Below are 23,416 nucleotides of genomic sequence, written 5' to 3' on the forward strand. Positions count from 1 at the left end.
CTGCTCTCTCCTTGGCTGTTTTTTTTTTTTTTTTTTTTCGTCCTCTCTTTCCATCCCTGTATAGCATTTTCTTTTTCTAAGTCTGTTTACTTCTTTCTCATGTCATGCCTCTCTGATTTTCCCGTCTTTCTCACCAGGGTTATGTTTAGACTGGCAAGTCACACTTCTCCTATCTACACAGATTGGAATATGAATGCTTTGCCAAGTCACCCAGAAAAGAAATTGCACAGGAAAACTGCAACAAATCCGATTTAAAATACATTTAAAAAGGTGGAATATGATGCAAATCAACTTCTAGACATGATCCAGTCAAATCCCAACTTTAACCATCATCCCTAAAAACACAAGAGAACACCGACATCCCATCTAAAGAACGGTTAGTCAGTCATGACTGCAGCACAAAGCGTGGCTCCACATCAGACTCCTCAGCACTGTTTGAAATTATCATGGTGCAAATGCTAAAAGGGCATCTCTCCATCCTTCATCGAGCCTGCAGCTTGCCATTTTGGTTTTGTTTTTCAAAATGCAGCATCAATAGGTGTAAAGATGAATGCCCTACATTGCAGCTGCTTCTAAAGTGACCTGAGCAGGCAGATTAAAGACGCCTGAACACATGATTTAAACCTGATCACCTGCAAATAACAGTGTGAACAAAAGAGTGCTAAGGCTTAGATTCAGAAGAGAATCGCACATTTTTTTCTGCCTTCTGGACACTTTTTGTCTTTTCTTTATCAATCCCTTCTCTTTCCCTTCAAGCCTCTTCCTTGGCTTGCTTTGTTATTTTCGTTTCTTTCTCATCTCGTCAACACCATCCTTCAAATTCCCGTACTCTCTCCTGCATGCTGCTTTGGCAAATAACTCTTCCTCTGGTTCTGACTCTCTTTTGTTCTTTCATTTTTGTATCCACCCACGTCCTGCACCTTTCTTTCCCTTTCTCTCTCCCGCCGCTCTCTCTGGTTCTGGCTGCCTCTCTCGCGTTTACTACCTGGAACTCGTTCCTCCCTTCTTGCGCTCACCTCTCTGCTGTACCTCCCTTCTGTTTCCCCAACACTTCTCGCTACACTCTTTATCTTCTCTATTTTTGCAGTCATCTCCCTCCCTCTCAACCCTAACTTAGCAACTCTCTGCCTCTCGTCCTGTGGAAATGGCTTGTATTGATCCACTCGCAAACTGGGGAGAAGGTCAGGGGTTCACTAATAAAGCTCAGGGACAAAACAGAGACACACAAACAGCACAACATCGCACTTACACACAGCAGACAAATATAGCCAGGTAGCAGCACTGAGGTGCTAAATGCTGTGTGTGTGTGCGTGCGTGTGTGCGTGTGTGTGTGTGTTTGTGTGTGTGTGTAGGTGTGTGTGTGTGTGCGTGTGCGTGTGCGTGTGCGTGCGCGGGCGCATCTGCTTTGTCCAGGACAAATATGTTTTATCAGAGAGCTGCTTCTAATACGCCCAAACATTTGTGTTTACAGAAAACAGCCACCGTCTCACTGTGCCTGTAAACATATCATCCTAATGATGGCCAGAGGCAAGAAAATATGATCCAGCACAAATCTGAACTTCACACAGGGAGCTGACAGAGCGGCCGGTCATCCATTATGGCTGTGTGGCTAACAGCTGTCCAGGCCTACGCAGCTCCCCCCCCCCAAGCACCACCTACCATGCCCTGCCCTGCCCTCTCCACCCTTCTATGGCAGGGTCAACCTCGACGTATTCACCCTCCACCCCCACATCACAGATTGTTTCTCACACCGCTGCATCTGCATTCCTAAAGTAGCTGAGAAGGTCTGGGTGTGGCTCAATGCCAAAGTATTAAAGGTTAGAGATCTGTGGAGTAACAGATTGCAACTTTATGTGCCTAGCTCACCTGCAGAAATGAAGGGGGGGAATGACTCATAGGCTGGTTGTGTATGTTTGGACTTTATTTATAGTCCAACTGCTACCAAGAGTCAAGGAATGGAACCTTCAGCTGGCTGGTGCAACCACAAAAATACAGAGAATGTCTTTCTTTCATCAAAACATACACCACAGACATTTAGTCACACTTGTTGGATCGCTGGCAATGCTTGGATTTTGATGAATAGAGAAACCTGACCAAAAAAATTCATAAAATCAGTCACTGTCGCTATGAAAAAGTGTTAAACACACTGCTGTTTTTTATTTTATTTTAGCTATCAGCAATACTATTCTTTACAACTATATATTGCAGCTGTGTAGGACACAATTAAAGCAAACCTGCAAAACTATGAAGTGCAGTACTATAAGACATCATTCTCATAGGTTTACAAGTCACTTTTATTTCCATTGTTTAATATTCTGTCTATTATTTTCTCGGTTAGTCGAATGGTTACTTGGTGTAATACAGAATATCACAAATTAGTGAAATATGGTGATTAGTGTTTCCCAAAGCCCGAGATAATGTCTTCTTTTGTGCACAATCCAAAAAATATTCAGGTTACTGTCATAGAGGAAATAAAATGGGGGAAAAAATCAAATGTATGAAGTTGGAATCATAAAATTTTAACTTGTTTTAAAAAAAAAAGTCACTGAAACTGACAAATCAATTGTAAAGCAGTTGAGGGCTATTTTAGTCATTGACAGCAAATTGGCTGTTTGATTAATCGTTGCTTCTCTACTTACACTGCTGCTTGGGAAGAGGACGTTAATGTTAAGGCACATATGGTGAATGATCTGAGATATTTAGATTGTTCCGTTTGATTCCGTTCTTTCTGTGTTCCTCTGTGCTTGTTATGTTTACTTATTTTGCACAGCACAAGCTCCCGCGCTGAAAAATGATACCAGCTTTGAGATCCCTCGGGCCACTGGCTGAGGGTAAGGTCAGTGGTAGGCAGTTGACATTAGGTCAGTGCTTAGAGGCAACATAGCAGACATTATTAACCTGAGGCCGACCTCTCAGGCTTTGCTGCTGTCACAGGGTCAGCCAATCAGCTTGGCTGTGAGGCTATTACATTATCATTATTGACAGCTTATACGGGATGATCATTTTTGAGATGATGTATGAGGGATGATAAATTATTGGTGGACGCATTCTTTGCCAAAACTCCAGTAACCATGGTAACAGAACCGGGACTACGGGACGGGAAGCAGAGAGGAGGGACAGAGTGAGGCATTTGAGGAATGAAAAAACATAAATTTACTGCTGAAGCATGTGTGGATGGATGGAAGAATCAGTGACACGACGGTAAACGTGAACGCTGTTGCAGTCAATAAAAAATGTTGCACATGAACAAAGCTCACAATGAAAACGAAAGACAAAACTTTCAAAATGACATCAGCACCGTCGTGTCATTCAGGAGCAAATGCGTAGGTGCGTCTGATTAAATTAATAACAGCTGCAATCCATTGAGCGAGAGCTGTGGCACTGTGCATGCCGGCTCACTAGCATGATTTATTAGGACGTTTAAATGAAAGCCATCATTAACGTTATTAGATCCACCTGCTCTGTTCCTGCTGTAACAAGTAAAACAGTCTTGGTAAGGCTGCGTTAGATAGCATGCAAACCTAGCAGGTCTAGTTTGGAGTCTTATCAAAAGCCAACACAATGTACAGCAGTTCATACTCTGTTGGGGTTGGTAAATCCATCCATTGGGAGTTATCATGACAACATATCAGCACAATGTAACAAAGCTATCTACCTTGCACATATGCCTGCAAACATAGCATTTGACTAGGCACTGCAGCAAGTTACCAGATGTCCTGCAATGCATAAAAGGTAGGGTTGAGCTCTTTGCAGCACCAATAGCTCATGCTGCACCAGTGCAAAGGTCTAATTGAAATAAATGAGATAGCCTGCTTTTTGGCCTCAGAGCTATTGTCAGTGTGATGGGCCTTGAGAATGAAAAGAACAGTAAAGAATGAAGACAGCCACTGGACAGGAAAAAGACTACAAAAAAAAGTGGCAAAAGAGAGGAAGAGATAAAAGTGGACCTGGCTCGGGCATTCGTATCACTTATACCGCCACAAAAACACACCTGCGCACTCAAGCTAATGAAGACTTACAAAGAGAAAGCGTGCTGTTCTTACCAACTATCCCACTCCATTAGACGCAACACAGGGTGAACGGTTCCTTCATGAGTGTGTGTGTGGAAAAGACACCTGCCGCTAAAATGGTGTGCACTGACATTTAAAGAAAAAGCTTTAAAACGGGGCCTTTAATTAAGCTATCTTGAGAGAGAGCAAGATGGAGGGGACGGATGGGTGCTTTTAAAGACCACATAGGATGGAAGATGTGGCCGCTGAGACAGGTGGAGGGGGGTACGCTAAACATAGGAGATTCAGGCAAATGTGGCTCCAAGAGAGTGGATGAGCAGTGGGGAGATGCAGAGAGAAGAAAGAGGAGAGAAGGTCAGAGGAAATAAACGATGTCACCAAGTATATGTGTCCAAGATGAAGAAAACTAGACTGCGCGTTGAGCTGTAGTGCTTTGAGGCCACTGATGAGAGTCCATGTGTGTGTCTTCTGTAATGCATGCAGGGCCACGCGCTGCGGATCAGTTAGTAAAAACCAAGTCTAACTCGTGCTATCCCTCAGGATCTCCCACTGCAGTGCACTGAACCATGCTGCGTGTACATGTGTGCGTGTGCGAGTGCTCCTCCTGAGTGACATTTCACAAATCCAGGGGACTGGGCTAATGATGTCCCCTGTCTAACTAAATCAAAGCACCAAGAGGTTGTGGGAAGAGAGAAAATGTGTGGAAAAAAAAGTGAAAGAGAGAAAACATGACAAAGAAATTAGACCTTTTCATGTTTTATGTTATTAATCACTGCAGGTTTGTAGAGGTGGGTGGTCTTTATCTATAAATGTAGCACGGATAAGCTGCGATCCTACTAGCAGGAATGCCACAGTGGGAAGAAAAATGTTACGTAATGAAGTAGAAGCAGCTTCACAGACACAAACGTACATGCATTAGGATTTGTTTTTAATAATTAAATGCCTACTGTTTTGGGTTTAACAATATCTTCAGTAACAATATCTTGAGCAAAGGTTTATTCAGGTGAGCAGTGCATGTTTGCTAAAGGCAGTGATGCTATACTTTGTAATTACACTGGTTCCTAAAGGCTACTAATGCTAATGCACTCTGCATCACAGTTTACTAAGGCTGTACAGACAAAACGATAATCACAATTATAATATATACAGATTTTAGGAAGTTGACATCATAATTATTTACCACAATTATTCATCGGTTTTAGGGACAAAACATTTCATTATGCATCTGAATAAACAGAGCACTGCTTTCACCTCTATGTTGTGGTACAGTCCTGCTGATTAGGCTTTCAGTAAGGACGCTTTTCTATCACTAAATCTATCAGCTATTTCACTGATTAATCAACTCACCTAAACAAATAAATTTCCTCAAAAAAATGCAAAGTGACCACTTTTGTAGCTTAGTACAAAAGGCAAACAAAGCTTTACATGCTATTAAAAAAACTTTAGGGTTAAACTGAAAGCTCAATATGATAAAAAAAAATAATTAAAAAAAAAACAAAACAGGGCTCAGCTTTAAGTCAGCTAAAGGGGCTTCTTTTCTCCCTGTTGTGCAATTGTTCTTTGACTTTGTTTGTAGGTTCGAATTCTAATAAAATATAGCTGAATTCACAGCAGAGCTGTTGTCTTTAACTCATGTGTATGGAGTCTGTCAGACACTGGAGCAGTTGTAAAATCAGGAATATAGCAGTGCAGAGCTACAGCTTAGAAGTGACTGCTAGTTAACATGCAGTCTTAATGAGCCACGTTTCAGACAATGTTTAATACTCGTGCCATTGTCTGACAACAGAAATAGAAACATATGTAAATGAGAACAGGTTTAATGGGAATTTGGCTGTATTAAAATACAGTATAACTGAGCAGGGATAGCAGGCAAGAAGCAAATAGATGTAAAGCGCCTCTGTGCCAAATAGTGCCTGTGTGTTTTCTCTTCAGGTGCACTGTGCTAGCAACGCGACCAAAACTTGGTACAGCGTACAAACCACCCTTTGTTGTGATAATTTAAAGTTCTCCCATGACTTTCAAAGCCTTGGGTCTTCTGAAACTTTTGCACTGAATCAAATCAGACTCTGCTGCATATGCCATTAGCTGAAACCGCAGCTGACCAATGACTGGAGCCAAAAATGACAGACGTGATGACAGCAACTATGCAGTGATGCTGTAGAAAAAATTGTTAAAATGAATTTAAGAAATGTATTTTATTTTTATTGAAAACACACAGCAATTAATAATGTTGATGTTGGTGCATTTTCTTTCTTTCTTTTTTCTATTTTATTAGACAGTGGAGAGGAACACAGGAGAGGAGGGAGAAGAGTGGGGGAAGGACCTGCAGCAAATGGCCATGGGTCAGATTCAAACCTATGGACACTGCAGCAGGGACTATAGCCCTCTTCATAGGTCGCCCGCACAACCAGTTGAGCCTCCTAGGCGCCCAACTGCTAATGCACAAATCTTTAACTTTAAACTAGGACTTAAAAAAGGTCCTTTATCACTCGATTTTAGTGCATCTCCACAAGGCAAAACATAGATTAAACTGTACCCAAAACACCTGACATCTGCTTATCAACAGACTCAACAATTTATTCACGCTCCGTAAAGACCTCACAACTAGCCAACTGAGCACAGAGAAGCCTCTAGTCACTCCCCTCAGGTACTGCAGTAGACGCAACTCAGACAGGTGAATGACCAAAAATTACTTTGACCGGACGGAAATAAGGTGTTCTCAGGAAAGACTGACCCAGTGTTAAACCTAGTTATGTTTTCCTACATTTGCAGTCCTTTATAAGTTTTCTATGAGTGGGGCACACATTTTCAGCATCAAGTCTATCATGTATATTTAATCGTGGGAGGCCAAAATTAGGATTGTGATTAACATCAGATTGTACCTGCAGCTCTACAGTTTACACTGAAAACATATTGTGTGCACCTTAACTGATAGGTACATTGTATTAAAAAGAAAAAGCATATGGTCAACAGAACTAAAAAAAACATAGAAGAAACAGAGAAATGTTTGAGCTTACCGAGTTGATGCAGGCGAGCTCCTTGTTGAGCAGCCAGGGTAAGGAGAGCTTCCCATCTCCCCTGTAGCAGGACTGAATCCTTTCTTTGATCTTCTCCTTTATCTTTCTCAGGGTAAACAGGCACAATGCTGACTCTTTGGGTGGTTTGGCCCGATTCTTCTGACCCTGAGAGAACACTGTGAAGAGGATGTCTTCATTCTCAGAGATCCCCAGAGAGTTGGCTAGCTGCCGACCTGGTCGGGCCAAGAAGGCGTCCTGTACCAGACGGTACTCTACTCCATCTTTAGTGCACCCAATGGGGAACTCAACGTAGGAGTAAAACTTTGGGTCGTCCACACAGAGTCGCACAATTTTGGATGTGAAGAACTGCTCCCCACTGGCATCAGGCGAAGTCAGCTGAGTATCCAGCTGCATTGTCAGATAATAGACAAACTGCTCGCTGCTGAAGCTGTAAACATAATAGATGTCGAAAGCAGGGAACTTGGACAGAGTGTCTGAGGGGATCTTCAGCTGAGAGGAGACAAACTCATCCTGATAGACAAAGCTGAACATGTCAGCATTTTCTTCATTCTCCATCAGTTTGCGGCTGGACAAGGTGGGGAAGTATTCAGACTTGCCATCAATGGGGGTTCCAATGAACAGCTTACTGGTAGGACTTTGAGTGGAGCTTATGATGACTCCTGACATGGTACCTGACTCTGCCACACTGGAGAGGTAGTGCTCCTTGCGGTGATGGGGCTCACCAAGCTTAAAGAGGTCATCCAGTCGCAGGAACTGGCAGATGCCTTGTGAGGTGCTGCCACAGGCAATGAGGCGGTTCTGTGCGTAGTCTATAAGAAGAAGCTTGTTCACATTAGGAGTCTGGGCCAGGTCATGAGGACAGGACTGGACACTGGGCGGAGGATAGCACTTCTCATTGTCCACCACTGGGCCAGTCATGTGGCTGCGCAGTTTGGTCAGGTTGCTAGACAGCTTGAAAATCCAGTTGACAGCTCCCACGTACACTTCTCCAGTTTTGTTGTGGATGGCCAGATGTGTGAGCCAACACTCAGTGGGGGCGAATCGTTTGAAGGGTGGGGGTTGGCCTCCGGAGAAGGATGAGCTCATGATGAGTAAAATCCCCAATAGGAGAAACGAGTTTCCCCGGCCAGGGGAAGTCGCTGACCGAGCTAGGGGACACATATCTGGGCTGTCCAGAGGCAAGGCTTAGGGGGATGGGGAAGGAGACAGAGAGGAAGAGGAAGAGGAGGAGGAGGAGGAGTACAAGCTCTGACCAAGTCCCAAGTCAGGATTTTTTTCTTTTGTGTTCTACTGTCAAGGAATTAAGGAGGACAGTTTGAGGGAGAGAGAGAGAGGGAGGGATCAAGGATGGGAAACAAAACTCCTATTGATCCACTGTCCTGTTCTCAGCGTTGTGAGCAGTCATCGGGAACATCATCTACAGAGGCACGAGGTGGGAGCCCTGCAAGGTAAAAAGAAAAAACACGTTGAGTGTCCAAGGAACATTTCCTATTGATTATTCATCAAAGAGGCACAGCCAAAATTAGAAAAAAATTCAAGCTGACATTTGCCCCAGTGATAAATAAATAATATCAAATCTAGTCTGGAAGGCAAATGTGTCGCCATTTAATTATCAGTGAAGATGCAGGGGAGGCATGGGCCGATTATTAAAGGCTCTGGACTCATAATGCGAGTCTGGGAATGAGTTATAGACTCACAACATTGAACTCTTTAATATTTCATAACTTTCAACGTTGCCATGGTGGCTTTGGAGGAGGTGTGTTCTTGAGAAAGTGCCAGTGGGCACTGTTACATTGACAGCTAGCAATTTATAGCCAGGTCTGCTTGAAGGCTTTCCTGTCATGCTTTGAACAGTATCAACACACTATGCAGTCACCCCTTATTGTAATTACTCCTGCAGTTCTGGCAATTTAAAACAGGCACTGGGCTCCGGTGGCAGCACAGCAGGCAGCCCAGCACTCTGCATTCCCTCCAGAAGCTATGATCACAATATAAACCACACATATAGCAGGGACAAATATATAACCTCAGCAAAAAGATTGTTTTTTTCTTAACCTTTATTTAACCAGGAAAAGGCTCATTCAGATTAAAAAATCTCCCTTTCAAGTGTCCTGGCCAAGACAGGCAGCAAATCTTGGCTGTGATGTGCACATCCTGAACATACAGCACAATTCTAGTTAAGTATCTCATACAACACACTTCCGGAGCCAATATCCTCTTCCCTCAGGCCTCAATTACAGTCAGCACACTCAAAACCTGCTTGTTTTCTGCGACTCAGTCACCTACATGTCATTACAGCCATTTTCAGACACAATTGTGGCGCATCATAAAAGGTGGCTTCATCGCTCGTTGGAAACAGAGCCCTGCCACAGCGTGGTGCGGGTCCTAGTGCGTTGTTTTTTTTTTTTTTGTTATGTTTTTGTGCAAAAGCATTTGCACACAACACAACATCAGCTGGAAAATCTCAAGTACAAATACTATATAATACATCTTTTAACATGGATGGCTTAATTATTGGGTGTATTTGACACTACTATCAAGACATTGCGTAAAATAACTGTTGCCCGTAAGGTTTTAAATTAGATTCTTTAGCATTTTGGCATGTAAAAACATAAAACTTAAAACATGTACCTGTTTATTCATGAATGAATCATCTTGTCACCAGTACCCGTGGCAACCTGCCTACACCAACGTAGCCCACGTTTTTTTATATTTTTCCTTTACACTGAGCTATTTTCAGTCTGAACACTTCCCACATTTCGACGCGACCGACTCTGCTTCATTCCTCACTGCCATCCCTGTCGCCTCATACCCGTTAATTCTGAAAAATGAAGAGCGGGGGGCTTGGCAAATACACATTTACTTAGGTCTGCTTTCATTTATGAGCTTTTCAACAAATACACCAATATATTTCACACGGCACACAATTTACCCCGCAGCAGCTACCCCCCCTGTCGCAGGCAACAGAGGTGGTATGTTTAGGGACGGGAGTGAGATCATTTTATAGGGATGGAAATTTTACAGGTAAAGGACAAGGAGGAAGAGAGGAGGAGGCGTCGAAATATATGCTCCTTTAGGCGTCCTACGATGACAATACGGTGACGGCAAGTAGCAGGGTTTGCTGGGGCGCTTGCTGCTACTTGACAGGCCAATCATGTTCCCGCAATACCAGGACATTAGTTCTCCTGTAAATGCTGGTTATGCAAAACAGGACGCAACTCTCCCAGGGACCCCACACTTCAATTTCACCTTGACTATCAAAGTGTCTGTGCGACGGTTGTTTTATGACCATACCAAATCAGAAAAGATGAGAGACACTACAGAGAGATGAGGAACGTAGGAAGATGGGGGGAAAGGGGGATGAGAGAGGCAAAAAACATGAAATAGATGAAAATCAAAGACGAGAGAGTGAGGTGATGGGATGAGTTTTCTCTTTCTATTTCTCCTTATCTCAGCTTCCACCTCCTGTTCTCCTTCTGGTGAGCCACTCAGGAGCAGGGCTATCTGTCTATCAATCACTAAGCATACAAGTCAGGAAGTGCAGTCTGTTTGCCAAGAACAGAGGGATTAATGTGAGTTTGTTTCAAAACCTATTTCTTTTTTTCTTCTCTCTAGCTTTGCTTGTGAAAGGCAGGTATGCGCGAGTGAAAGCGTGTGCAAACCTTCCAAGGTGAAACAAACAAAAAAAAAAAAAGCACTTTGCAAGTACTGAAAGAATTAAACACCTCAGTAAGAGTACTCATTGAATTGCTCATCAATTTTAGTCACTGCTGCTGCAAACAGTGTGAGAGAGAGGAGAGAACGGGAGCGAAAGCGAGCAGGAGAGAAGAGAAATAGTAGCGGCGATGTTCGTGGAATAGCAAACCATAGCTCAACTGACACAAAGCTAGCCAGGTTCAGGGAGAGGTGGTGTCTTCCAATTTTCTACAAATGAAAGGTCGGGAGAAGACAAACGTAGAGGAAGGAGGAAAAATAGGGAGAGAAAGAAGAAAGGAGCAGGACAAAAGTGGGAGAAAGTAGGAGGCAGACAGAAGCAGACACTGCGTGGATAGAAAGACACAGAGAGAGATGAGCAGAAGGGTGAGTGAGGAGCAGCAGGAGCCAAACAAAAGGCTGCACTTCCGCTGCATTTTAATCAGGGCTCTACCTTCACTTGAATCAAACACCAGGGGAGCTTCTGTGGATCGAGGCACCTCGGCGAGGAAACTGCAGAGAGCAGGGCCTGAGCCGCAGTTATCAGATATACCCCCACTTTCCACTCTGTGAGATTAAAACGACTCGACGCGGATCGCGGCCTCTTCGACATAAGCAGCCGCAATAAAGTGACGAGCCAGCCTATAAAAAAACTAATTTCTTGCTCAACGATACAGTCGCGCTGCGATGAGAGCAGATGTCAATTTAAAGCGTGGCAGCGCGTAGGGAGGCCGGCTGCCTCATTTTCCTTTGTCATTTCCAAGTGAGGCAAAGACACAATGAGGCAGAGGGAGCAAGCGAGCAAATGAGAGAGCCTGATAAAGAATGAGAGAGAACCTGAAAAAAAAAAAAATCGTCCCTGCAGTAATTCCTCTTCATTTAGGCCAGCCACAGCTTGATGTAAGAGAGTGTGAATCGCACAACAAATTGCATCTGGGGGTCTGTGGCTGCTTGTTATCTATCTGGGCAATAAGACAATGACATCACGAAACACGCTAACAAACAAAGGTTAGTGAAAAGACAAAGTGGAGTTATCCAGCTCGGTATTATAAAGTTAAAGACTTGGAGGGGATGAAACAGGACGGATAAAAGAATCACACTGATAATGTCTTCACAAATAGCTCCCTCACCTTCACTACCCTTATTTCCATCTCCTGTCACAGCAGACACGCCCAACTGTTGAGGATGTAGTTATTCACTCAGCTTCTTTTTTCTCAGATTTCCCCATTTTCTCTACCCACCCTTATCCCTTCAAACCCTCTTCAATTTCAATTTCCTCCAGAGCTAAACCGAAATGGTGGGAAGAGCGCAGGAAGAAGGTTGCGAGCCATATCTGGCACCATCAAGGAAAAACATGTCAATCATTTTGGGCCGGAGCGTGTCTGTGGCTTTGGGAATGGGCAGTCACCGTATCGGGGGAGCCGAGGCCGTTATCACATCAGGGGAAAGCATTAGAGACGGCGGGCTGTAAGGGGCCGAGTTGATTGGATTTGATATCGCCACGTTCTATCAATTGACAGGACTGTACTGCGTCCCTATGGGCACTGAGAATTGGAATGAGGGGTTAAAAGGGAGGCAGGACACATAACAGAAAGGAGAAGGCTTAGAAAGGAGGGGTCCTTCCACTTCCACTACTTTACTTAATTTTGTTTATGTGGTTTCAAGATAGTTGGTGGAGTGTTTTGATGTATGCTGTAGGAAAATTCCAGAGGCTGGTGACGTGATGAGCTGTTGGTGACTCTTGAGAACTGAGCTGGATAACTCCCTCTCTCACCCTCTTCTCCAAAGCAGCTAAACCTGTCCGTTCAGATAATGGTCGCTGCACAGAGCGTAAAGCTGTGCTGATTTATTGCCAGTGGCATATCAATTACAGCACTCGACACTGGAGGGGAGAAAGAGGAGGAGAAGGTGGCGGGAGAGGGATGATGATGAGAAAGGAAGAAGAGCAGCACTCAGACAAATTCTCTGCCCTCTGCGTTGCATCACAACATGTGGGTCACATCTGGGACAAGAGGTGGAACTGAGGAATGAAGGAAACTATGTGTGTGTGTGAGTGAATAAGGGAGAAGCTATGAAAATTAATGCAAATTCTAAAGACAGGCGCACTCTCATATGCACACAAAGTCAATTATTGTAGCCTGGCGTAATCATGGAGGTGACTGAAAGCAATATGGTTTAGAAGACACACATTTGGCACACTCTAACTCACACATGTCCACTGCACTCTCTCAGATAGTATCTGTTGAGGCACGCCAACTAGGAGTCAACTAATTATCAGTTTGGCCAATTATCGAATGAAATATGCAGCATTTTTCCAATTATCAGTGTCATTATTTTTAAACGAATTTCTGATCAAATAAATCGATTCAAAAATGCACTCCTTCCTCTCTCTATCTGTAGTCAGCGCTCTGTGGTTTTAAGCAATTTTTGGTTAAACATCACAAGAAATAGCCAATCAGTACTGAAGGATATGTATCATAAAGTTCTACTTTTGATTAAAGCTACAGTCGTGCTCAAATGTATTCATATTCTTCCATGAAAGAAACAACTAAATTCACAATAGTCACTCAAATAATTAGGAACTGTAAGAAGTAATAATAAATAAAAATAAAAAAAAATGCTAAATTATATTTAGTGAAATAAGACATTGATTTTGAGTTGTGGTTGAAAAGAATAATTAAAAAAAAAAAAAAAACTGTCCCGGACAAATTAGAGCACTTTGCTGATGAGCAGTGGGCCAAAATCCAAATACCTGTCAACAGGTGCAGAAGTCTGATTGGCTCAAAGTGTTGTTCAACAAAATATTAGTTTACGGGTCCCATCATGCTTGTTTGCTTGTTTTTCTTGATTGTTTAATATTTCTATTGAACCACAATTCAAAAGCAATATTATGATTTTTACATATATGTTTTTTATTTATTACTACTTTTGTCAATTTTAACTTATTTCAGTGACAGCTGTTTTTTCCTTCTTTAATTGGAGGGTATGAAAAACTTTCAGGACGACTGTATGTAAAACATAAATAACTGAAGGCATTTCAATAAAGTTTTGTGCTGACGTTTAGCTGAATTTTGACACCAAGAGTTTTAATTTTATTGCAGATGTAAATCGGTCCCAAATATCTGGATATCAGCGAGAGGAGAGATCAGTTATCCTATTGATTACTGATAATCAGCATCGGTCTTGAAAAAAAAAAAAAAACAGTCAATCCCTATCAGAAACACACTGAAAAATCCAGAAAACACAGTCTGGCGATGGCAGGCGAGCATCTCACATGGCAGCTCCATCGCCATTGAAGTGTGATTGTGTGTGTCAATGAGAAACACATTGTAAAGTGCTTTGTAGAACCTCGCTAAGGTTATAAAGCACTATATAAGTGCAGACCATTTGCCATTTTACGTCCATGACTCCTGGGTCGGTCTGGTTTTCGTTACATGACATGCCAGCCTCTCTCTCTCTCTCTCTCTCTCTCTCTCTACATTTCCTGCCCGTCTTCACCACTGCTATCAAATAAAGGCATAAATGTTGAAAAAGTAATAATAATAAGTGCACACAACAACACAGAAATATCGAATGCGCAAACAAAACACACATGTGCAAAAGCCAAACGGGGGCATCTTAATCTGTCCTCCACCTCTTTGCTAAGCAGCTAACACACTCCAGAGATTGGGTAGTTGCCCAGGGGAGGAAAGGGAGATGGGTGAGGGGGGGGTGGGTGAGGGATTGAACAGCACGAGGAGGTGGCAGGAAGCGGGTGGAGGGGCGCTGTGGTAGTGGGGGTTGGACGGTTAGAGAGGAGGCAAGATAGAAGGGGAGTCGAGCCCTGAAGCCTTAATCCTCTCCCGGGGTCTGCCTAATCTCACCGCCACTATCTGCATATGGGAAGAATGGATTACCATCCCCCGACACACTGACGGACAGACTGACGGGGGAATGGGTGGCAATCCCTGGACAGACAACACAGTCAGAGACAAACAGGAACGCACAAAAAGTCTGACTGACTCTATTGCGGGGGTAAAGGATGTGGGTTGCTCTTGAAACTATTTCAGTGCTTTGAGCAAATATACACTCCTGTGAAGGAGGCATGCACTGTCTCAGTCTCTCTCTCACATTTATACTCCCCCGCTGCAGGTAGACATGGTGCAGCCTTGTCATTTACAGCCTGATTAGCCCACCAGTCTGACATATGTCCCACTCAGGGGATGTCTCAGGGGCTGATGGGGATAGGAGGGGTCAGACTATCAATCTAAACCACGCTGAAGCTTAAACAGTCCTCTTAACACACCACAAACTCAAATCTCAAAACTGCTACAAATCAGTCACTCCTCTCCTGAGGATTACTGGAATACCATCAAAAAAATATCCAAGCCCATCTGTCACCGTACATGGAAATTTGTTTATAAAGGCCCAAATGTTCTGCTGAATGACAGCAGAATATGTATCAGTAACTAAATGCGGATAGTCAGACTCATTCTAAGATCTAATATTCATTTTTGTGCCATTAGCGAGATGGAATATCCAAAAAAATGAGCCTGCACTTTTTAGGTACCAAAAACAACTGTTATTAAATTGTTTTCAAGTCATCCAGCGAGCCAAGACATATTTTAGGGGAGGTAAGACCAATTTTCAAGAGGACGGACATTAAAGCAGTATTGTATATTGTGGTATCTTGTATCATTTCCTTCCTGCCTCGGCTGGAGGAACAAGCTGACTGGCAAGCCTTGAGGCGCATAAAAAGCCCTTACGAGTTCTGTTTTAGTGCCAACGTAAATCAGTTTCAGGAGGACAAGCGCCTGTGCCCTTTTTCTCTACCCCCCCTCTCCCCTCTCTGTGGCAGGTGGCCTGCCAAAACAAATGCCTTGTTCCAGGGTACCAAAGTAGTATGTATGTATGTGTGTGTGCCCGTTAGGAAGTCAGACGCTGGAACAAATTGAGCCCCCTGTCTTTAAAACACCTTGCTGGGCTGACGTTCAAGCCATCAGCCCGGCTGGACAGATAAAACTTGATCTAGACCTGTCTAGTGGCTACCCTTGACGTGAAGGAGTTGAGAAAAGGCTACAGAGCAGAAGCGCCAGACTGAGCCATTGTCCTTGTTCTGCTCTGTATTCATTTCGCTCAAGTACGCTAGCCAAGGGGAAATTCTTTACAGCAGTCGCTTTACAGGCTGGAATAATGGAATTGGAAGATTGTAAAATGATTTTTTCTACATTGTTTTTAGTGAGTATCATGAGCCGCAAAGTTGTAAAACTTATAATAAGAAACAGTCATTAAAAACATTAAAAAAGAAAGACTACGCCAGCCTGTAGCCCGTTCATTTATTTGTTGATCTGACCGATGTCTCTCTTCTTTTTTTTTTTTTTCCCACAGTCCCTCTCTATTTGTTTCCCAGACTCGAGTCAGTGTCCTGCACAAGGACGGAGGCAGAAACTGCCAGACTATCTACTCGTACGTTCAAGGTCTGGAGCAGCAGCAAGCACAAGGACAACTGCTTCCCTGACACCCAGTGTGCTGCATGGATAACAGATGTGTGTGTGTGTGCGTGTGTGTGTGTGTGTGTGTGTGTGTGTGTGACAGCTGCCACTCCGAGACAGTAGACAGACTGTGGGCACTACATCACACAAATTCTTCCTCTCCTCATTCACTGCAACAGCATAAACGCACACACACACACACACACACACACACACTCTCACGTGTTTTCCGAGCAAAATGGAATTATACGCTGACAAACATTTCTTCAGTGACAGTGTTATACAAGTATGTGGCTGTATGTGTGTGGTATTTGTGACTATGTGCAAATGCGTCTGTGCTCTGAGGTGCACAGATGTCCCTGCTTTGCCTGCATTTGTTGAATACAGGCCTTTTCAGACATGGAATACACAACAGTGCTGGCTTGTGTCATTTACACAAGAGTGTCCTTACAGCTCTGTTTAGACTTGTCAAGGTAAAAGCCACGTTTTAAGCAACACTTCCTAGATCGTAGTGATTGGTGGGCACATTGTGAGTGAAAACACCCAGTATCACAACTATCCCTGGTGTTCCACGTTTAAAAGTGATGCAGAAATGTCACTAGAGCCTTCCTAGTAAGATTGCTGTTTTGACTTTCATGGAAAAATTACCAGGGTTCTTATTGAGATATGCGACTGACACACTAAACTGACATCAGATTAGCAGAAAAAAAAGAACATTCAGAAAAGGGGCTTATGAAACAGCATCACACACACACACACGCTTACACACCACATTATGACAATGACACCCACTCCCGCGACCGCTCTGATCCTGATCCCTGCAACTCCAAACCGGAATGCATAGAGAATGTACAGCGGACAAACTTCCGAGTGGAATTTATCACCTCATCAAATCAAAACATACCATATTTATGTGTGTAAGATTATCTGCCTGACAGGTGTTGTGCCTCACCCCGTCCCTTAAATATCATCACTACCTATAAAGCAAGCGTTCCTGTCTAAAGGAGCCCTTTCTGAGCAGTCTGAGATGGCCGGATGGTTGAACGCCACCATCTCAGCGCTCTGAACCGTTTATGAACATTGTGTCTGATTTGGCTGCTGAACACAGGGCTGAGCGCCCCAGGCTGTCTCCCAGGCATGCAGCCCTTGTCTTTACAATTACACATGAAGAGCAGACAGACTGTATTTGTCTCCTTCTTTATATCTCCCCCAATATTCTCCATCCAATCGCCCTCTCTCTCTCCTTTCTCTCTCATTCTCCGTTCTGCCAAAAAGCTCTTTGTGCATTTCCTTCTGTTATGTTCTCCACCTTTTAGACTCAGAGCAGTGCAAAAAAATAAAACAACTAAAATACAAATTACTCAAACAACAAATTTGAGCAAAGTAGCACATTTTCTCCTCCTCGTTTTCTTCTCCCAGGGGTGAAATTCCTCACAAAACAAAGGCCTTCATTCCAGCTGCTATGACAGAATAAAACACTGCTGAACCAGGCGTCGCATAAAACCTGCCCACATTTCAGAAAGAAACACACAGACGCACAAACACACTGATGCAGGCACCGTCAGATTAGTGGTTTACTCTTAATCTCTCGACTGTGTTTGTGTGACTGGGTCTTTATTTCCATGACAAATCCTGTGTCTGTCTGTGTGTGTGTGTGTGTGTGTGTGTTTGTGTTGGTATGTGTGTGTGCGAAGGTGGGAGAGGTAGGCGATATGTAGGTCAAGGCCAGAGTGTGGCCAGTAAAGAGTCGCAAACGAACACGGCAACGGTGCAGCTACAGTTCAGCGTTTCACTGCCGGCTCTCTGCAGCGAAAACACACTGAGCCCGTCCTTTTGTCTGAAACATGAAACTAATGCTGTTTCTGTTTGACACGGCTTTAAGAGAAGAACGGTGAAGATAAACGATCAGAGGAGGTGATGACAGGCAACAGCAGGTCGTTACCTTGAGCTCATCTTCACTATGGAGGCACGCAATATCCCCATGTCTTGCTTTGCAGGATTACATTTTAGATCTCAGCATAAAATAACACCACCTTAAAATGTTGCACACTTGCAGTACAACTTGATTTTTGCACATATAGCTTTTCTTAATACTATTATGGATTACATTGTTCCCTAGATATCATAAACTAAAGTAATGTAAAATTAGGAAAAACACATTTCCCCACTTAAGATGAATTCTCAGCCAATGAAACACACCTTCACTTAGTTCAGTAAACTCAGTGATTTAATACTAAAGCTTGACTTGGTCTAGTGAAACTAGCGTTGCATACAAACATTTTTTGCGTAGGAGGGGTCTTAACTGATGAGATGACCCAGCGGTATCCAAGTGGCCGCTGGGGTAAGAGCCGATTGAATAAATGCTGAGAAAAGATGCTGCAATGCTTCCTTTCTTGTCTCCTTGAACACTTCTAAACATCTTGGGAAAGGAAAGTAGATAATGCTGCAACACTTAAAGCAGGACACCATCCACGGCAAACCCACATCAACAACATCCCCCATTGCACGATAACCTAGTTATCTAAGTTTACCTAAATCTAGTGTAAGTGCAGTCATATTCTCCCACCGCTGCTGCCATCTTTTCCTGTCTCCTTACAAATACTCCCTCACATCTTTCCTTGGTCTCATGTTGTTTTTTTTAACTAAGCGTTTTTTAGGAAACGACACAGAATGTAATCTTTCTGACTATTTGTATGTAAATTGTGTTTTATTTACCTTGTGTGGCTACAGTGGCCATTGTTCAACACAAGTTAAACTGTCTCAGGCTTAGCGGCATTGTTATTTCAACACAGAGAATGACGAATTACAGTACGCGCATTTATTTACTTTACATTGCAGTCTGGAAACCAACTCTCAGACATTTGTGCTTTTTGCAGATAACAGGATACATCCACTGCACTATCAAGCAAAGGGAAAACTTCTGATAGAAAACAAAGGCGACTTGCTGTTCGTTGCGTTGGCGTATGTCTAGCAGCAAGTTTTAAATAATCTGCAGCCGTTCCACCCAGTGGCGTCATCCATGTTTCTCAATGACTTTGTACACAAACTAACTGCAGTTTGTTGGCTATGACAAGATCCATGCAACTGCGATTATCAAACATTAATCAGAAGAGCAACAGAGTCAGGCCTGTGCATAAGGTTCACAGTAAATGTCTAACAAACCAAGTCCTTTAATGTAAATGTTAAACTTAGAATGAGAATTGTGCCTTTTTAGCTTTCTAAGCTGGTTGTATAAGTGTTGATGTAACAAAACCACAGGTGAGCACCAACTCAGTCAGTCAACTCTGTGAAACAGGTTGCTCAACTCTGATAAACTGAGGACACAATTCATGAATATCAAATTACCAACAAAATGTTTCCCTTCTTTATGTTGTATGCTCTTGGGATAACTTCAGAATGGACTATGGACTGTACTCACAAAGAAAGACAGTGTTCTCAGTTCTTTCTGTTAAAACAAAGCCTGCGCATTCCTCCATAGCGCTGCTTATATTCTCCCTGCTGAGTTCACTATAATGGAATGCAGCCTGCTCTGCCCGAAACAGCTTATTACCAAACACTGCTGTCCTCGACTGCAGCTCCCTTCCTTCTACTTTCTCTGCTTCACACCTTTCATTTATGAGCCTGACTGACCTCTGACACTCAGGGCGCTGGAGCTGGATTGTGCCGCGCTGCTTTGCAAAAAACTTGCCAGCAAGTGTTGATTGTTGTAAAAACATGAATACCATTATAAATCTTCTCGCTAATGATCTGAGAACAATGCTGGTGATAGCGGCGCTGGGTGGAGCAGCAGAGATTTCCATAACTGCGGGCCAAACAGCTGACGACTCAGTTAAGTCTAGGCGGCTACTTTTATATTAAGTTTTGACTCTAATAAAATAGTTGCAATAAAGAAGCTGCGTTTCGCAATGTGTGTACATTTCACAACCGCTAGGCTCTGCTTCAAGACGCTGAGCACGATGATAGAGAAATGTGACTGTCTGTCCCTTCATGCTCTGTATAAATGTGTGCATGCACAGAGTTGAGAGTAGTGTTTGATGGAAATGACCAAAATAACTGATGACAAAACAATGCAATAGCTGCATTGAAAGGGGACATTCTCATTAGACGGGCTACTTACCATAAAACACTGGTGGCAGCAACTTGGTTATTGCTATGCTTTAGAAAATGTCCACTGCCTTTTCCATATATGAATGAACAAATGAATGAACTAGCTGCACTTTTACCAGCAGAGGGTAGCTGAATGAGGGGATCCATACGCTTTGTTATTATTGTGACAAAATATGGCAAAAATAATTAAAAGTAGCTCATACAATTAGCACAAAGCATGATGTCTGATGATTCTTAATTACAAAAGTTCCAAACAGTCAGAAATACAGATGTACTAAATATTAATAGTACCTTTTTACAGACTGTATGGGCTAAAGTATCCAAGATGCCTAATTGTCCTTTACAATAATTCACTACATGTTTCGAATAAAGTATTGAAACTCCTTAAAACAAGTAGTAATTAAGATTAGTGTGTGTGTGTGTGTGAGGGGACAGTGGCATTAAAATATGCCAGAGGCCACCAAATGTGGGATTGTACAGCCAAAATGTTTCCTCCTTGCTGGCTTTCTTTTTTATATACTTGTGGATATCCCTGTGAAAGAGGAGCCGCTTCAAGGAGAAAGGCATTAAAAAGAATCACTGTCTCCTTTTGTTTTAATGGTGCCATAAAGGTATCCTCCCCTTTTTGAAATTAATGTTTCCACAGTGAGCTTATGTAGCTGGACAGCATCGTCCGTACCACATGAATGATTTATCAGCAGCTAATGAGAAAATATTTCAAACGCTTGATCAACTGCAGACTGACATTTATCTCTGGTAAGTTTCTTAGAGAACTACAGAGCTGACAAATGATGTAATTGTTTTTTGACTGTTTCTGGGTAAGGAATTGAACCAACACCCTTTTTTTTAGGCCTCGTCGCATCTGTGGTATTATTAGTTTCTGTGACACAACAGTGAAAATGCAACAAAATATGCATCTCTAGATAAAGCCATCCAAACCAGAATCCCTTTTTTTGATCTACCATATTGAGATTACATCATAAAGAAACTGCCATATGACCTGAGCACTTCAAAGACTTGACACGAGTCCAAGACTTAATCTAGCTCATATCTTGTCAGCTGTGAATTTTTCTGGTGCCGTCACATGCAATATGGTCTTCAGTTCATATTTTTATTGAAACAGACAAACTGACCATCTGCTCGACTTTTCCCCTCAGTCTGAATCATTACGTCACCCAGCACAAGTACAAATAGATGTCCGGCTTCATTAGAACGACAGCACCACAAACTACAGCACTCGCATGCACACTGACACACACACACAAACAATCACACACAGTGCATCTGGGTTGGTTCACTATTGACTCAGACAGCATCCTTATCCATCTTTGTCCATTAAGGCCATACTGTTTCCGGCTATATGCTGTTGAGGAGTATTAGTAACCATATCATTGGCTATGACCGCATGGCTTTATCCCCGTTCTAAATGCTTTAAGACAGGCGTGTGGCTTGTGTCACACGGTGTTTAGCCGATTTACGTCCTCCGATGGGTCACAAGACAACAGGGATAATGCAGATGTCTCCGCTTAAGGGAATGAAGGCTCAATTCCTCAACAGGAAAATTGTCAAATAGATTATGTGATAGTCGATGATGCGGATGCCTAAAGGGCACAGACACGTAAACCTGCAGGTCATTGTCTATGCATAGGTTTATTATTATAATCTATAAAAAATAAAAAGGGAATTCTGTGCTTTCATTTTCAATCTAAAGAAAAGAGGTAATGTAAACTTTTGAAAACGAAGAGACAGCCAGAAACACACTGACCCACATGGCCAAACTCATCACAATACACAGGAAAATCCGCAACAGCATGAACACTAAACAAAGACAGCGTCATGTCCAGGAACTCAGTGGGACGGGACCATTCATTTTGTTTGGCACAGTTACATTTGAGTCATGTGAGGCCAACGGCAATTATCTTCAGTCGCGCCGTTGTGGAGCTGAAACAAAGGGAGCGCATCTACCCCGTCCATTTTTAGCTCAGGAGCCCTGTTTTATTCAAGCCGGCAGACAGTTTGTGTTTGAATAGGGGCTTGTGAGCTCAGGCGATTTTTTTCTGTCTCGTCCCCGATCGTCAGCACATACTGTATTCCTGGTGAAGCGCAACACACAGCGCTGCACGCATCACTGCTTCACTATAGAGGCGGCGATGGCGACGGAGACGATGGCTGGTGCACGTACATGTGGGAGTGTGTGACTAATACCTCATTCAGGAGCAGAAGTCATAACTGCGACACGTACAGTAATGGCACTTTTTGACGTTACACTTTCTCCGCTCTTCAACTACACAACGGACAAAATGTACATTAAACAATGTCTAAAAGTCTAGTGGAAAAAAAGAGACGAAAATCTGACTGGAGATGGTGGCCTGGAGAGTGAAAAAATATAAGTGAAAGGATAAAGAGGTCGAGTGAAAAAGGGGTGTAATAATCACGTGGGAGATGGGGAAGAGAGAAAACAGCGCAGGTGAAAAGGCGTAGTGATGGAAATAAGAGAAACGAGGGAGAGATAGAAGAGTGAGATGAGAGAAGTTGACGATACCTTTTCAGATAGCCAGCGAGGCGGAACGACGAGGAATGAAGAGAGATAAGAGGAGACCAGTCTGTGCATGTTTAGCTAAAAGGGATTTTTTTTTCCTCCCCTCAGCTAGTGGGCAACTGAGTGCCTGTCACATAACTACAGCCAACACCACTTCAACTTCGACTAAGTACTCCAAAACAATACTCAACACTACAACTTTCACAAGTATATGACATTTTATAGAGTTTTAATCAAGTGCTTCAAAAGTCATGCATTTATCACTGCATGAGATTTAAATAAGAGTAACTAGAAATCATTTTACAACTGCTGTAATAGACAAACTGAAAAATGTCTGTCTCATATGAATATCTTCCCATTATTATTTCCATACAGAGGTAAATTAAGATCATCCAGTGAGGCTACACAGATGTTGTTCCTTCACAGTTTCCAACACATCACAGTCTACAGCTCTTGAAAAAAAATGTTCAAACCTGGGAACAGCATCTCCCTGACAAACAACTTCTCTGAGTGTGAAAATTTTACCTTGTTCAGTGAAGCTCGGGTCTGTCTTTTCTT

The 23,416-nt window shown here is 42.9% G+C and overlaps 1 protein-coding gene across 4 annotated transcripts in view; it reads right to left on the reverse strand.

The window, feature by feature from the left end:
- The window catches only part of plxna1b (plexin A1b), a 203,632-nt gene that overhangs the window by 158,027 nt on the left and 22,189 nt on the right, over nucleotides 1-23,416 (reverse strand). For all 4 annotated transcript variants that reach the window (XM_008297227.1, XM_008297225.1, XM_008297226.1 and 1 more), the window contains exon 2: nucleotides 7,028-8,489. In XM_008297227.1, coding sequence (XP_008295449.1) covers nucleotides 7,028-8,209 — 1,182 coding nt within the window. In that variant the 5' untranslated portion in view covers nucleotides 8,210-8,489. The remainder of the gene's footprint in view (nucleotides 1-7,027; nucleotides 8,490-23,416) is intronic.

Source organism: Stegastes partitus, unplaced genomic scaffold, assembly GCF_000690725.1.
Source record: "Stegastes partitus isolate 25-593 unplaced genomic scaffold, Stegastes_partitus-1.0.2 Scaffold1201, whole genome shotgun sequence".
NCBI classification, from domain to species: domain Eukaryota; kingdom Metazoa; phylum Chordata; class Actinopteri; family Pomacentridae; genus Stegastes; species Stegastes partitus.